Here is a 12,489-nt window from a genome sequence, read left to right as displayed (position 1 = left end):
CTGAAGCTTAGGGGCAGGTTGCCCCATTTCCTGGAGGAACAAGTTGCTTCAATCACAGACTAGCGAGTCAGGAATACTACCTCAAATTATGGGCTCCACCCCATCTTTTTTTCATCTAGTCCTCCATCTTGAATGACCCTGTAAAACATGATTTAATCCATGAGACTGCCACCTAGTCAAATACTACCACTTTTTTATCAAGTACAAAAAGATAGACTTCTTGTCCTCTGAAGAGGCATCCTTTGTCAGGAAGGTTCTGCAGGTGGAGGCCTGGAAATGATTTTGCCTTTTTAAACAAATATTCTAGATTGGGAGACCATTTCTGACCTTTTCTGTAACCCTCCTTACATCTGTTTACTGCTTGCTATTTCCCAGACGTCAAGAATTGTGGAAGATGCTGAGCTGCAGAATGAAAAATTTCTTACTGATTAATTTCCTTTCTGCTAGCATCATCTCCCACAATTCTACTCACCCGAGATGGCTCATAAGTCAAAGATCAGACATTAAGTGGAATCATTACCATAGGACAGTATTCCTTGGTCTAACGTATATAGTTATTTCATTACCTCTGTAATATTTATTAATGATGATGTGCAAGTTTTACAGCTTTGGAATAACTCATCTGGAAGTAGGCAGGAACTGGGGAGGGAGGCGTGACCAGACCATGTGGTTTCAAAACTCTCTGCTCCACCTCTGTTAGCTGCAGAGAGAGGAGAGAAGCCCAAAAGTCAATAATTGTGGGAGATGCTGCTAGCAGAAAGGAAAATTATCAGTAAGAAATTTTTCCATTCTCTCACTTGATAAATTAGTATACGCCTACATAACAGAAAACACCAGAGCTTGCTCTCTTTAATACATGGTTTTCGTATTATTTTTTCAAGTACGGTTAGGCTTGATCAAACACCTGAATGAGGAAAGGAACATTTTACATTGGCTAGGATGTAGAATCAGGAGATGGTCCTTGGCAGAGCCAAAAGGAAAATCTAGAGCTAACTGTATGATCTTAGTCAAGTTACTTTAAACATCCTGTGCTTCAGGTCTCTATTTGTAAAGTATCTCGCAGAGTTTGAGGTTTAATTCATGCTTGTATAGCACTTTTGAGAGCCTCGGGTGAAATGATTTTTCCCCTTGTCTGTATTCTTGTTGGGAGTTTCGTTTCACTTACTTTTTCATGATGTACTGTTCTCATCTTGACTTAACATCCCTTGTTGCATCCATTATCAACAAAGGCCTGAAACTGACTATCTCTGGAAGTACTGCTTGTAAAGACGCTAATTCAGAAAAGCATTTAAGCATGTGCTTAAGTGTTTTGCTGAAGTGGGGTGTAAAGGCCTTATTCTGAGAGGTATCAAGCATCTACAATACCTGTTGACTTCAATGGGAGTTGTGTATTCAGGATCATGTCCTGAATGAGTAAAATGTTGCTGCTGAAAAGAAGACTCTCCCTTTTCCCTCAAGGATATTGTGTGCCTGGTCCGTGTCTTGTGAGTTGGGAGTCTAAGAAATCTAACTACAATCACTATAAGGCAGTAGAGAGCACTATCTGCGCAGGTTGGCACTTTGTTTTTGGGACTTTTTTTTTGCCTTTACCTGTGTGGCTCCACTCACTAAAAGCTGCCTCCTACCCAGATCCTCTCTATCCCATACCATGGTTTGTAATTAACATTTTAAAACCATGTATTGACATGTTTTAATATTTGTATAATAATTTTTCCTTTCAGAAACGTGTTGTCAATGTGTATCGCTTGATAACGAGAGGAACTCTGGAAGAGAAAATTATGGGTCTGCAGAAATTCAAAATGAATATTGCAAATACAGTGATTAGCCAAGAGAATGCAAGCCTACAAAGCATGGGAACAGATCAGCTTCTTGACCTATTCACTCTTGACAAGGTAATGAATCATTTGCAAAATTATCTACTAAAAAGGCGTGAACATAAAAAATGCTGTAATGTGAATCCTAAAATTACTGGTCAGACAAGCATTTGAAACAGAATAATGAACACCAAGATGTTCCCCAAGGAGCCGTTACCCTCATCCTCTTGGAATGGATTCCACAATGCTCCAGAAAGCACGAATATCAATCTTTCAGAGATGTTCCTGTGTTAATGTGTGTAAAGGGAAACTAGGAATAAATAAGATGCTTGTGATTAATAAATATTATAGAACACATTTGTTTTTTTATCTTACAGTTTAAATGTGTCCATTTTTTTTCTTTTAAGGATGGGAAAAGTGAAAAAGCAGATACTTCTTCTGGGAAAGCCTCTATGAAAGCAGTTCTTGAAAATCTGGGAGAACTTTGGGATCCAGAACAGTATGATTCTGAATACAGTCTAGAAAACTTTATGCATTCACTCAAGTAACCATCTTATATTCTTGATTCAATTGCTGCTAGTTCACATATTTTTCTGCTGATATTCAGCAAATTTCAAAGCATATATAGTGAACCTATAGCTCATATGTAAATAGACTTCTTGAAAGAAGAATCGGCAAAAGACTGACACTGAATAGTGTCATATGTTTCACTGGGGGAGTTATTCTGTCTTAAATATTTGCACTGTATAAAACTTTAAATGTAAACATATTGTGAGGTGGTTTGAATTTTACTTGCTAAACAGATGCAAATTCTTATTTGGTAGAGGAATAAAACCCAGCAAGTTTTACATATGCTAGTAAGTGTTACTTCCTTTTGAAACAAGTCCACCGTTGTTCCTTGCTGTATCTATAGTTTTGTACAGATACGTTTCAGTGAGTACTTCAGGTTGTTCATGTACATTTTTTTTATTTTAAACATAACTCGCTTTTATGATTTATTAAAAACTAAGCTTTTTTTTTTTCAGCTTAACAAGTTATAATGATCTTTCATTCAGATCATTTCAAGATGTACATCACCAATGGCAAACCCTAGAAGCTAGAAAGAGTGGTGGGAAACTAAATGAAACTAGGTTTGTGTGCCCATCTCTGTATATTGACTATAAATATATAATGCTCTTCAATCTTTTGACATCACTTTTAGAGCAGTTGATTTCAACTTTTTAATCTAATGTGTTATACTAAATACAGGTATATGGTCTGTTTAAGGCCATCTATGCATCCCATTAAGAGGGTGTGCTTTTTTTAATTTATCTATAAGGCTAGAATATAGCCACATTCAGAGACCTATGTATTCAGTAGGTTTCAATCCTATATATTTTTTGTAACTAAAAGAACAAATATACAAACAGAACTTTTCCAGAAATAGATTTTGCACTGTTTAGAATTCTAAAATCCATGCTGAAGAGACTATTTACTGTACTAGTGCATGAATTAAAACCTCTTAAACAGAAGATGGGAAAATATTTTCTTTAGGGATATAGATATACATACATATCATCATAGAAATACCTCCTCTCAATCTGAGGGAATGGAGCATTAGAGTTAAAATCATGTAACAAAGATTCTAAAGCAGGGGTGGGCAAACTTCAGCCCAGGGGCCGCATCCGGCACTTCAGATGTTTTAATCTGGCCCTCGAGCTCTCACTGGGGAGTGGAGTCCAGGGCTTGCCCCGCTCCATGCATGCCGTGGCTCCGCATGGCTCCCGGAAGCAGCAGCATGTCCCTCCACCGGCTCCTACGCATAGGGATAGCCAGGCGGTTCCACATGCTGACCCCGCAGCCCCCAGTGGCCAGGAACCGTGGCCAATGGGAGCTGCAGGGGCGGCGCCTGTGGACTGGGCAGCGCGCAGAGGCACCTGGCCATGCCTCCGTGTAGGAGCCAGAGGGAGGACATGCTGTTGCTTCCAGGAGCTGCTTGAGGTAAGCGCCATGCAGAGTCTGCGCCCCTGACCCCTTCAACTCTCCGTCCCAGCCCAGAGCACCTTTCTGCACCCCCAATCCCTCATCCCTAGCCCCACCCCAGAGCTTGCACCCCCAGCCCGGAGCTTCCTCCCACGCCCTGAACTCCTCATTTCTGGTTCCACCCCAGAACCAGCACCCCCAGCCAGAGCCCTCACCCCCTCCAACACCCCAACCCGCAATTTCATGAGCATTCATGGCCCACCATACAATTTCCATACCCAGATGTGGCTCTTTGGCCAAAAAGTTTGCCCACCCCTGTTCTAAAGGGCTTTAATAGCTGGGAGTGAGTATACAGTAGCTGTATATTAAGCAGCTTTTTATAAAAGGGAGTCAATAGTAAAGGTGGTATGTATGTTTATAGATGTGCATGTATGTACCAGTATGTACACAATTTTATAAATATATTAAATTATAGATAAATTTACAAAGCTGTCTGAATGAATACATATATAGGATATATGTATAGGTATCAAAATTATCTACAGTTTGTAGCTTGTTGTGCACTTAAGCGTCAGATTAAAAACCACCAGAGACCTCAAATATGTAAAATAACAGATTGCTTTGTTAACCCCCCCGCCCCCCCAAATAAAATAAAAAAAACCCGTTTATCCTATAAAGCAAGACTGTTCTGCTGCATTTGGAAATGAATATGACCTATTTCAGTAGTTACAAACTGCCATATTGTAATATTAAACTAGCATTCCATTAAAAGAATAATAAAAAAAAATTGGAAATGCATAACTCTTTGTATGTTGTATGTACATGGTGTGTGTGTGTGTGTGTGTGTGTGTGTGGAAAAGAATGATGAATGGAGAGAGACCAGTTTTATGCATAGTGAACAGTGCATAGCAAGTACCTTCATGTACATTGCCTAGGTTTTTTTCTACTGCATGTTCAAGAAAAGATGAACAGTGTGTAACTAATATCTCAAAACAATAAGCTTTGGTGTCCTTCTGTTCTAAAATTTGACTTGCTATTGTTGTAGCCAAAGAATTACTATGCATTAATTTTGTAGGCATTCGGAGATAATGTTGACAACTCTCTTTTATGCCTTAATCTTGCTGTGGCTCCAAGACATCAGTGTTGAAAAAGATGATTGATGTTTATTTCTTTAATTTCAGTAAAGAAGTGTTTTTATCTAACCATAAAACATTGCATTCATTTAAAACCAACTTGGGGAATTCTGCAGCAACAAGCATTCCAATCTACTTATGATCCTGGGAATTTGCTAAAGCACTGCAAAGCTCTGCTCCTGCTCACTGCCATATGGTCACCTACACTGCATTACATTAATTACCACCATAGGGAAGGAAAGATACTGCTTAGCAACACTCATGTGATGGCTTAAATTGGTTGCTCATTGTCACATTTTTGTTGCTATGCAACCCTAATCCTCCTTATGACAGTGGCCTTCTTGGATGTGACATCAGGATGGCTCTGGCCAAGAGCTGGGGAGTCTGGAATAATTTAATTTTTGTGTTTTAATTTGAGGATTGTATGCACAAATTATAATTCTTAAGTGAAAATGTTCAGAGCAAGGAAAAGACAACAAAACACCAATGAGGACTGGTTCAAATCATTTTTATATGAAGTCAAACTAAACAATCTGACTAAATTTTGAGATTTGAATGACATTAAACTCAGTCAAGTTTCGGGACCAAGAAAACAATGAATGGAATCAAAGAAAAAAGACCCTATACACTTTAGTAAATGAACATTAATCTGTTCAGAAACAATGCAAATGGTAGCTGTCTAAAGAATTAAGCAGAAAAGGGTGCAGACTTCAAGTTTGAGGGGAACCAAAGCCCGAAAACATACTAATCTGGGATTACAATTTTTATTAAGGTTACAGCTCAGACTGACATTCTAATCTGAGCCAGTGTCTATATGAGATTCTTTAAAGTACATAGTATTAAAAAACATAGACTATAAAACACTTTGGGGCAGAAAGTACCATTTTAGAAGCAAACTATATGGATGTGTGTAGTTCTTTTCAATTTTTGAAATAACCTTATTTTTGAAACAAAATACCGTATATACTTGTTCATAAAACGAATATTTTTGGTAAAAAAGTGATGCATCAAAGAGTGGGGGGTCGGCTTATAAACGGGCCTACACCAAAATTTGAAGATTTTAAACTCTATGAAATCATTGAATTGAATATTGAAATCATTGAATTGAATATCTAATTCATTGTCGTTTTGTTTACCTGGAGCGTCTGCAGGCATGGAGCCCCTCAGTTACCAGTGGCTGCAGTTTGCTGTTCCCAGCCAATGGGAGCTGCAGGAAATGGCACCACTTCCCGCAGCTCCCATTGGCTGGGAATGGCAAACCGCAGCCACTGGGAACTGAGGGGCTCCATGCCTGTGAACACTCCAGGTAAACAAAACGTCCCAACCCGCTTACCCTGATGGGCCGGGAGCCAAAGTTTGCCAACCTCTGAAATACAGGGTCGGCTTATGAAAGGGTCATACGTTTTTTACTATTTTTACTTATCCATCTTGGGGGGTTGGCTTATAAACGAACAGGCTAATGAACGAGTATATACTGTAAGTGTTCCAAATGAATCTTTCCAGTCTAGTATTAGTGAAGTTTCTGTGCATGTGCACTACATCTGCATGTTAAATATCATATTGAAAAGTTTAGTTTCTCCATTTGCAACCTTAGGAGAAAGGCAGCAAATATGACAACTACCTAAAGAGTCAACAGCCAGTCTTCACAGCTGATAAGGAGAAATGACTTCTCTTGTTGTACTGGGGACAATCGTTTTCCATGCCACACGAAGTGTAACTAATTCACTTTGTTTTAGAAATCTTCCAGGAAAGTTAAGTGATGCATTTCCATGCCATCTCCCAACTCTTCTTCCTAGTCCTCCACAGATACCTTCTCTATCCCTTTTCATGGATCCATCTTCTGGGGCCTCTGCTTTAACAGGAATTTGCCACAGTTCTGCAATTTGGGGGGAAACACAAATTGTTCCCCAAGAGTATTGAAGAGAATGGCTCTTGCTTTCTCAGTTCCAAAAAAACAACAAAAAACAAAACAAGAACAGTAGCCTCATACCTGTGTTTGACTTTTGCAAATCCAGATCTTCTGAGATACTTGTTTCAAGTGTGTGGTGGTGGTGGTGGTGGTCTTTCCGTGCTCTTTTTTACTTTCTCAGGATTAGTTTGGGACTTTATTCTACCATTTCTCTCACCATGAAATCGGGAAGACAGAGTCAAAGTTATTCTTACAGTTCTAACTTAATCTTGTCAGTTTTGACATTCTGCTAGCCCTGTCACTGAACATCAAAACCGATTGCCAACAGTTCCAGATCTGTTACCTCAAACCATTGCCAGGTCTTCCATCTAGACCTGAGGTCACTCCATTTGGCATCTTAGTGTGTGAAATCCTTTTAGGATTTGGATGTAGACACCCAAATCCTTGGCTGCAACCAAAGAGTGCGGAGCTATGCTCAGGAAGGCAAGTACAAAGGTGGACTTACAGTGTCTGAGCGTAACAAGTTTTCTTAAACGACTTGCATTTTCTCTAGTTTGGGAACCACCACAGATCTTGGATCTAAGTAAAGTCCTGACAAGACTGACCATCTCCCTGTGAGCCAATGTCTCTGAAGAGTTCCTCATAGCTAAAACTTGAGGCACTGATGGCTGATCTTCCATTTAAAATATTTCCAGAGTGTCATAATTTACCTTTATACTAGATTTAAATTACTACTTAGATGGGAAAAATTATTTTCATAACCCCCATCGGCTATTTGTGGTTTTTAAGACACCCCGGGTGTCTGTCTCCATCCAGAATCTTTCTAAATTGATTAGACTTTGTATCCAATTTTGTTAAGTTAGGTGAGAGTCATGACCATAAGGAACTGAGAACTCATTACACTGGGTCCAAAGTATCTTGCAGGGTATACTTGCATAATGTCCATTACAAAATGCATAGTAATTGCATTGTAATTTTCCATGATGTTATGTTTGTGAAGCTGCCACTTGGAGAGCCATTCACATACTATTTTACACAGTATTATTCTCTTGAAATGGGCCAGAGTAATCCTTCTATAATTAGAATAAATCATCTGCTGAGGATGGAGTAGTAGTTCTACTCCCAGACTGGGGATCAGCAGAGTCCATGATTTTGTTTTCATTGCCATCTATTAGTCAGACAAAGTTCAAAATTTAGGAACCAGTTATATTGGCCATGGTGCAATCCAAAGAATTAAAATGACAAATTCTATTTGTTGGAAAGTATGACTTCCTGTTTAAGCAAACTACTTGGAAAAACCTCGACATTGAATGCTGAGAAGGTCTTTGTTTAACTGTACACATCTAAAGCTGATCTCTTTCACCAACAGAAGTTGATCCATAAAAGATATTGCCTTGCCTACCTTGTTGCTCGGGATGAAGACTGAGAGACTTCCAGAATGTAAATATTTTTATAAATAGTTACAATCTGTCAAACATACTCTTAACACAAGGAACATGTACTGCCTTTTTAAAAAAAGAACAGGAGTACTTGTGGCACCGTAGAGACTAACGCATTTATTAGAGCATAAGCTTTCATGGGCTACAGCCCACTTCATCAGATGCATAGAATGGAACATATAGTTAGATACGCGCACGCACACACACACACACACGTTGGAAGTTACCATACAAACTGTGAGAGGCAATTAGTTAAGATGAGCTATTATCAGCAGGAGAAAAAAACTTTTGGACTGATGCTCTGGTGCTCGGAATAGTTGCTGGAAATAGAGTACCAAAAGTAGTTTTTCAGATGGTGGTTGCGTGCACTGCAGCGTGCCAGAAAATGCGGGAGAAGCAAAATACTCCCTTCTAGCCTCCTTTAGTCATCAGGGTAAATAATGCTCACCAACACTGTGAGCATTGTAGTTTTATGTAGCGGGGTGTGCTGGCTGGGCTCTGCAGAGGAATGCTGTACTATCAGCTGGTCACAGGAAGCTGAATTTCTGCTGAGCTTAGCTGTCAGTTTGCAGTAAGCTGCACGGCTCGAGAGACCGAGGCCAGCTAGTGAAGTTCCACAGCTGGTCTCATCTCGAGACTAGAGGCAAGTGTGTGGCCAGTTCTGCACGGCTGCACAATCTGTGTGCTCCCTATCCTGCAGAGGCTTCCCTCGGGCTAGGGAATGCTGGGAGGCTGGGCCACATGGGGAATTCCCGTCTGTCTGTGCAGGAAAGTTGCTGAGGGACAGGTATTGCCAATCGCAAGTTTCCTTCAACCCTGCTAGCCATGTGCTGCTTCTAAACAACGAGAGCAGGATTCTCCTGCCCCTCTCAGGGCTGGGCCTGGGCCTTTGCAAACAGATTCACCAGACGCAGTTAAAGGGCAGCAGTTGGGATCATGGCCCAGTGTAGGGAGAGCCACCTGCCGCCTCCCAAGCAGCAGAGCCAGCCCATGGCAACCTGAGCCGCCTCCCAGCAGGAGGCGCCCAAGCAGCATCGCAGGCTCCGCCCTTGGGAGGGGCCAAACTCCAGAGCTGCTGAGGAGCGGCCTGATGCCCAGGTAAAGCCCCACTTCTAGCCAAGCACCCTACCCCCACAAATCAGAGCCTCTCACGCCCCCTTACCAAAGCCTTCCTTGCTTAGACACCCCCAACAAACTAGAGCCCCCCCACCCTGACACCCCCAACAAACCAAAGACCCAATGTCCTTACAGTCTCCCCAGGCCCCGACACCCTCAACAAACCAGAGCCCCCACCCCTCTTACCAGAGCGCCCCATACAGAGCTCCCGACACCCCCAACAAACCAGAGCCCTTCACACCTCCTTATCAGAGCCTCCCCATCCTGACCCCTCCAAACCAGAGCCCCCCTCACCTGCCCTGACATCCTAACAAGCCAGAGCCTCCCCTATCCTGACACCTCCAACAAACCAGCCCCCCCAACGCTGATGTCCCCCCACCAGAGCCCCTCTGACACCAGAATCACCTGCTCTCTCACCCCCACCTCACCAGAGCCCCTCACCCTCTGACCATCCCCCTGCCGTTTGATGCACACAGCTTTTCACTGATGGCACGTTTTCTCCAAGAGTTATTCAAATTGTTTTGTATTTTTCTTCATTTAAATTTTGTAAAAAAGAAGCAAAGTGAACTTTGACTTGTGCAACAACAATTCAGAGATGTCAATTTAAATTAGACAAATTAAAAGGTGAAGACGCTGAATGCAGGTCAGCGGCACACACCGAAATACATCAAATGCGTCATTTAGTTGCTTCTTGTTTTGAGTGACAAAACATGTAAGTGGTAATAATGGCTGCTTCATTTTGTTTCTTTTTGATGCACTGTTTAAACACCTGAGAAGTTTAAAAAGGATGTTATAATCTAATATATTAGGCTTCCTTACATATTTATTGTATGTTAGTCCAGAAATACTTATTTTTAAGCCTATTCGAGGCCTGAAATGCACAAACGGGAGGAATTTGCGTGTGACACTGCAACCATATTTTTTTTTAAGACAGTGATATATAAACCAATAAAGATTAGGAGCCAATGATTAGAGCAACCCCTACAGTGCTCTAACTTACAGTGATGCTGGGGCTAATGCAGATTTGGAAATAAATAGACACACGCTATCTTTCGCTCCCTTTTCCCCATCCCGTATAACCATTAGAGTTCAGACACATAGGAGAATCTGGGCCTTGGTTGATTTAGATGTTTTGGGCAGGGCAGCATCTGGTACCGCCATATCATCAGTTTAAATCTTGCCCAGCTCTGTAGTTAGTTAACATCTAATGGCTATTGCAGTATAAAATGTAGAGGAATGGGAGTGAGACCAAACTAACACAACTTCAGTTCAGCACCTACTTAAGTTCTTTGCTGAACAGGGTCCAAAGAGTGCACATCAGAAAACAGCCATCCTTGTTGGCTGTTTCTGAGGCCAGTGTCTGAATTGACTGGATCTCTGCCTTATTTTCTTACTTTTAGAGATGGTTGCTGCATGTCAGGAGTCAGGACTTCTGACAAAGCTGTCGTTTGCCTTGTCTGTAGGAAATTTTAGTTTGTACCGACTTTGCTAGTGCTTTTTAATGTGGCCTGTTATAAAACTAGGCAAATATCTAGATGAGTTGATGTACCCCCTGGAAAACCTCTGTGTACCCCCAGGGGTACACATACCCTGGTTGAGAACCACTGATTTAGAGGTCCCTTGTGGAGATGTCCCAGGCTGATCCCTCTTCTCCCCTCGTTAATCTGTCAGAGATGCCCATTTAGAAGACCTCTGTTCACAAATCATATTTCATGGGGCCATATATGTGCTTTATTGAAGGCCATATATGGTGTGCCATAGAGCATGCAAGAGCATGAGCCCCTTGACTAATGCTGTGAATCATCAGCCCCTCAAGTTCATTATGAGCAACAGTTTGTGTATGTGATAATTTTTTGTACAGACAGAGCCTGGTCAAGGTAGCATATCACTTCTAGTCTTGGGGAGGGGAGAAGGGTGTTGACTAGCATCGGAGAAATGTCCTGGAAGTTATATCTGATAGGAAAAGAGGCCAGGAAAAACTAGCATATTGGCATCAGCAGCAGATATCGCAGCTTTAATTCAGTTAGAGGAAATGGAATTCAGCACTAGGACGTTAAAACAAATGATAGACTTTGGCAACATTATCAAGACAGTCATTCTCTACAGTTAAATACTTTTTTATGCTTAAAAGGTACAATGGGGATCCCTCTCTAATGGATAGGGGAATAGAAGACAGCCAGCTAGCTTGAACAGTTGTTTTCTACCTACTATCAAGCTCTAACCTTCAGTGCATATGTGAATTTGTTTAGATGAATAAAATCTATACTACATTAGAAGTTCTGTTAAATATAAGTGTGGGGGACGGGGAAGCCCATTTAATACTGTCTTTGTTGCAAAAAGTGTATCAGCTGTCTTGGTTTCCTCAAATCTCAAAAACAATCCTTAATTCTACTTCATTTGTCTAAATGCACATCAGTTGCCACTAAAGAGTCCAAATTTTCTAATAGCTACTACAGTGTTTTTGAGTTTAGATACCATCATATTTCTTCACATGTAAAATAAGAGCAATCAGAAAAATGAAGCTTGGATTGTGTTCTAGTTCCATAGGACAGTAATATCCTGGGAGCTAAAAATCTAATGCTTAAACACATGCCACTTATTTAACTAGTAATCAGCAGCCACATGCTTTTTCATGCTGTTGAGTTGCATCATTTTTTGAGGGTAGGATTCTTTAGCAAGTAAGCTGTAAGGAGCGGAGTCTCACACTGCTAAAATTAACATTATTAAGGTGGTTTTCCCCCTGGAATCAATAAAAAGAAAAAGAAAAATATTAATCTCAAGCCTATAGGTTGATTTTTATCCTGTGCACCAGAGCTGAGTTGAATGCAGAGACTGTGGGTGCATGGAGCCTTTGCATTTACCATATGCTGGGTCCTGCCAAGTGTTTGGTTCAGCCTACAGGGCGTGTTAGATTGTGGGTGATTAGGGCCAGCCTGTAATAGTGGGTTGTAAGAACACCCCTGCAAAGCCCCTAGCACATTCTTTGTTCCAGGGGCTGCTGCGCTAGTTATACCAAATCTATACCTGCCAGAGATTTCCCACATGTCGGGGAAATTTGATTGTATGGCTTTTGTAAACCTGACTGCTCAGGGTTAGACAGTTCCACATAACAGAGC

At 41.1% G+C, this 12,489-nt stretch overlaps 1 protein-coding gene across 1 annotated transcript in view; it reads left to right on the top strand.

The window, feature by feature from the left end:
- Positions 1 to 4,547, top strand: part of BTAF1 (B-TFIID TATA-box binding protein associated factor 1) — a 102,826-nt gene extending 98,279 nt beyond the window's left edge. Inside the window, 2 exon segments of the mRNA XM_038408773.2 lie at positions 1,722 to 1,892; positions 2,222 to 4,547. Of these exon segments, the coding sequence (XP_038264701.1) occupies positions 1,722 to 1,892; positions 2,222 to 2,362 (312 nt within the window). The 3' untranslated portion in view covers positions 2,363 to 4,547.
- Positions 4,548 to 12,489: the final 7,942 nt, after the last annotated feature.

Source organism: Dermochelys coriacea, chromosome 7 (assembly GCF_009764565.3).
Source record: "Dermochelys coriacea isolate rDerCor1 chromosome 7, rDerCor1.pri.v4, whole genome shotgun sequence".
Taxonomy (NCBI): Eukaryota; Metazoa; Chordata; order Testudines; family Dermochelyidae; genus Dermochelys; species Dermochelys coriacea.
This window is presented reverse-complemented; position numbering and strand designations above follow the sequence as displayed.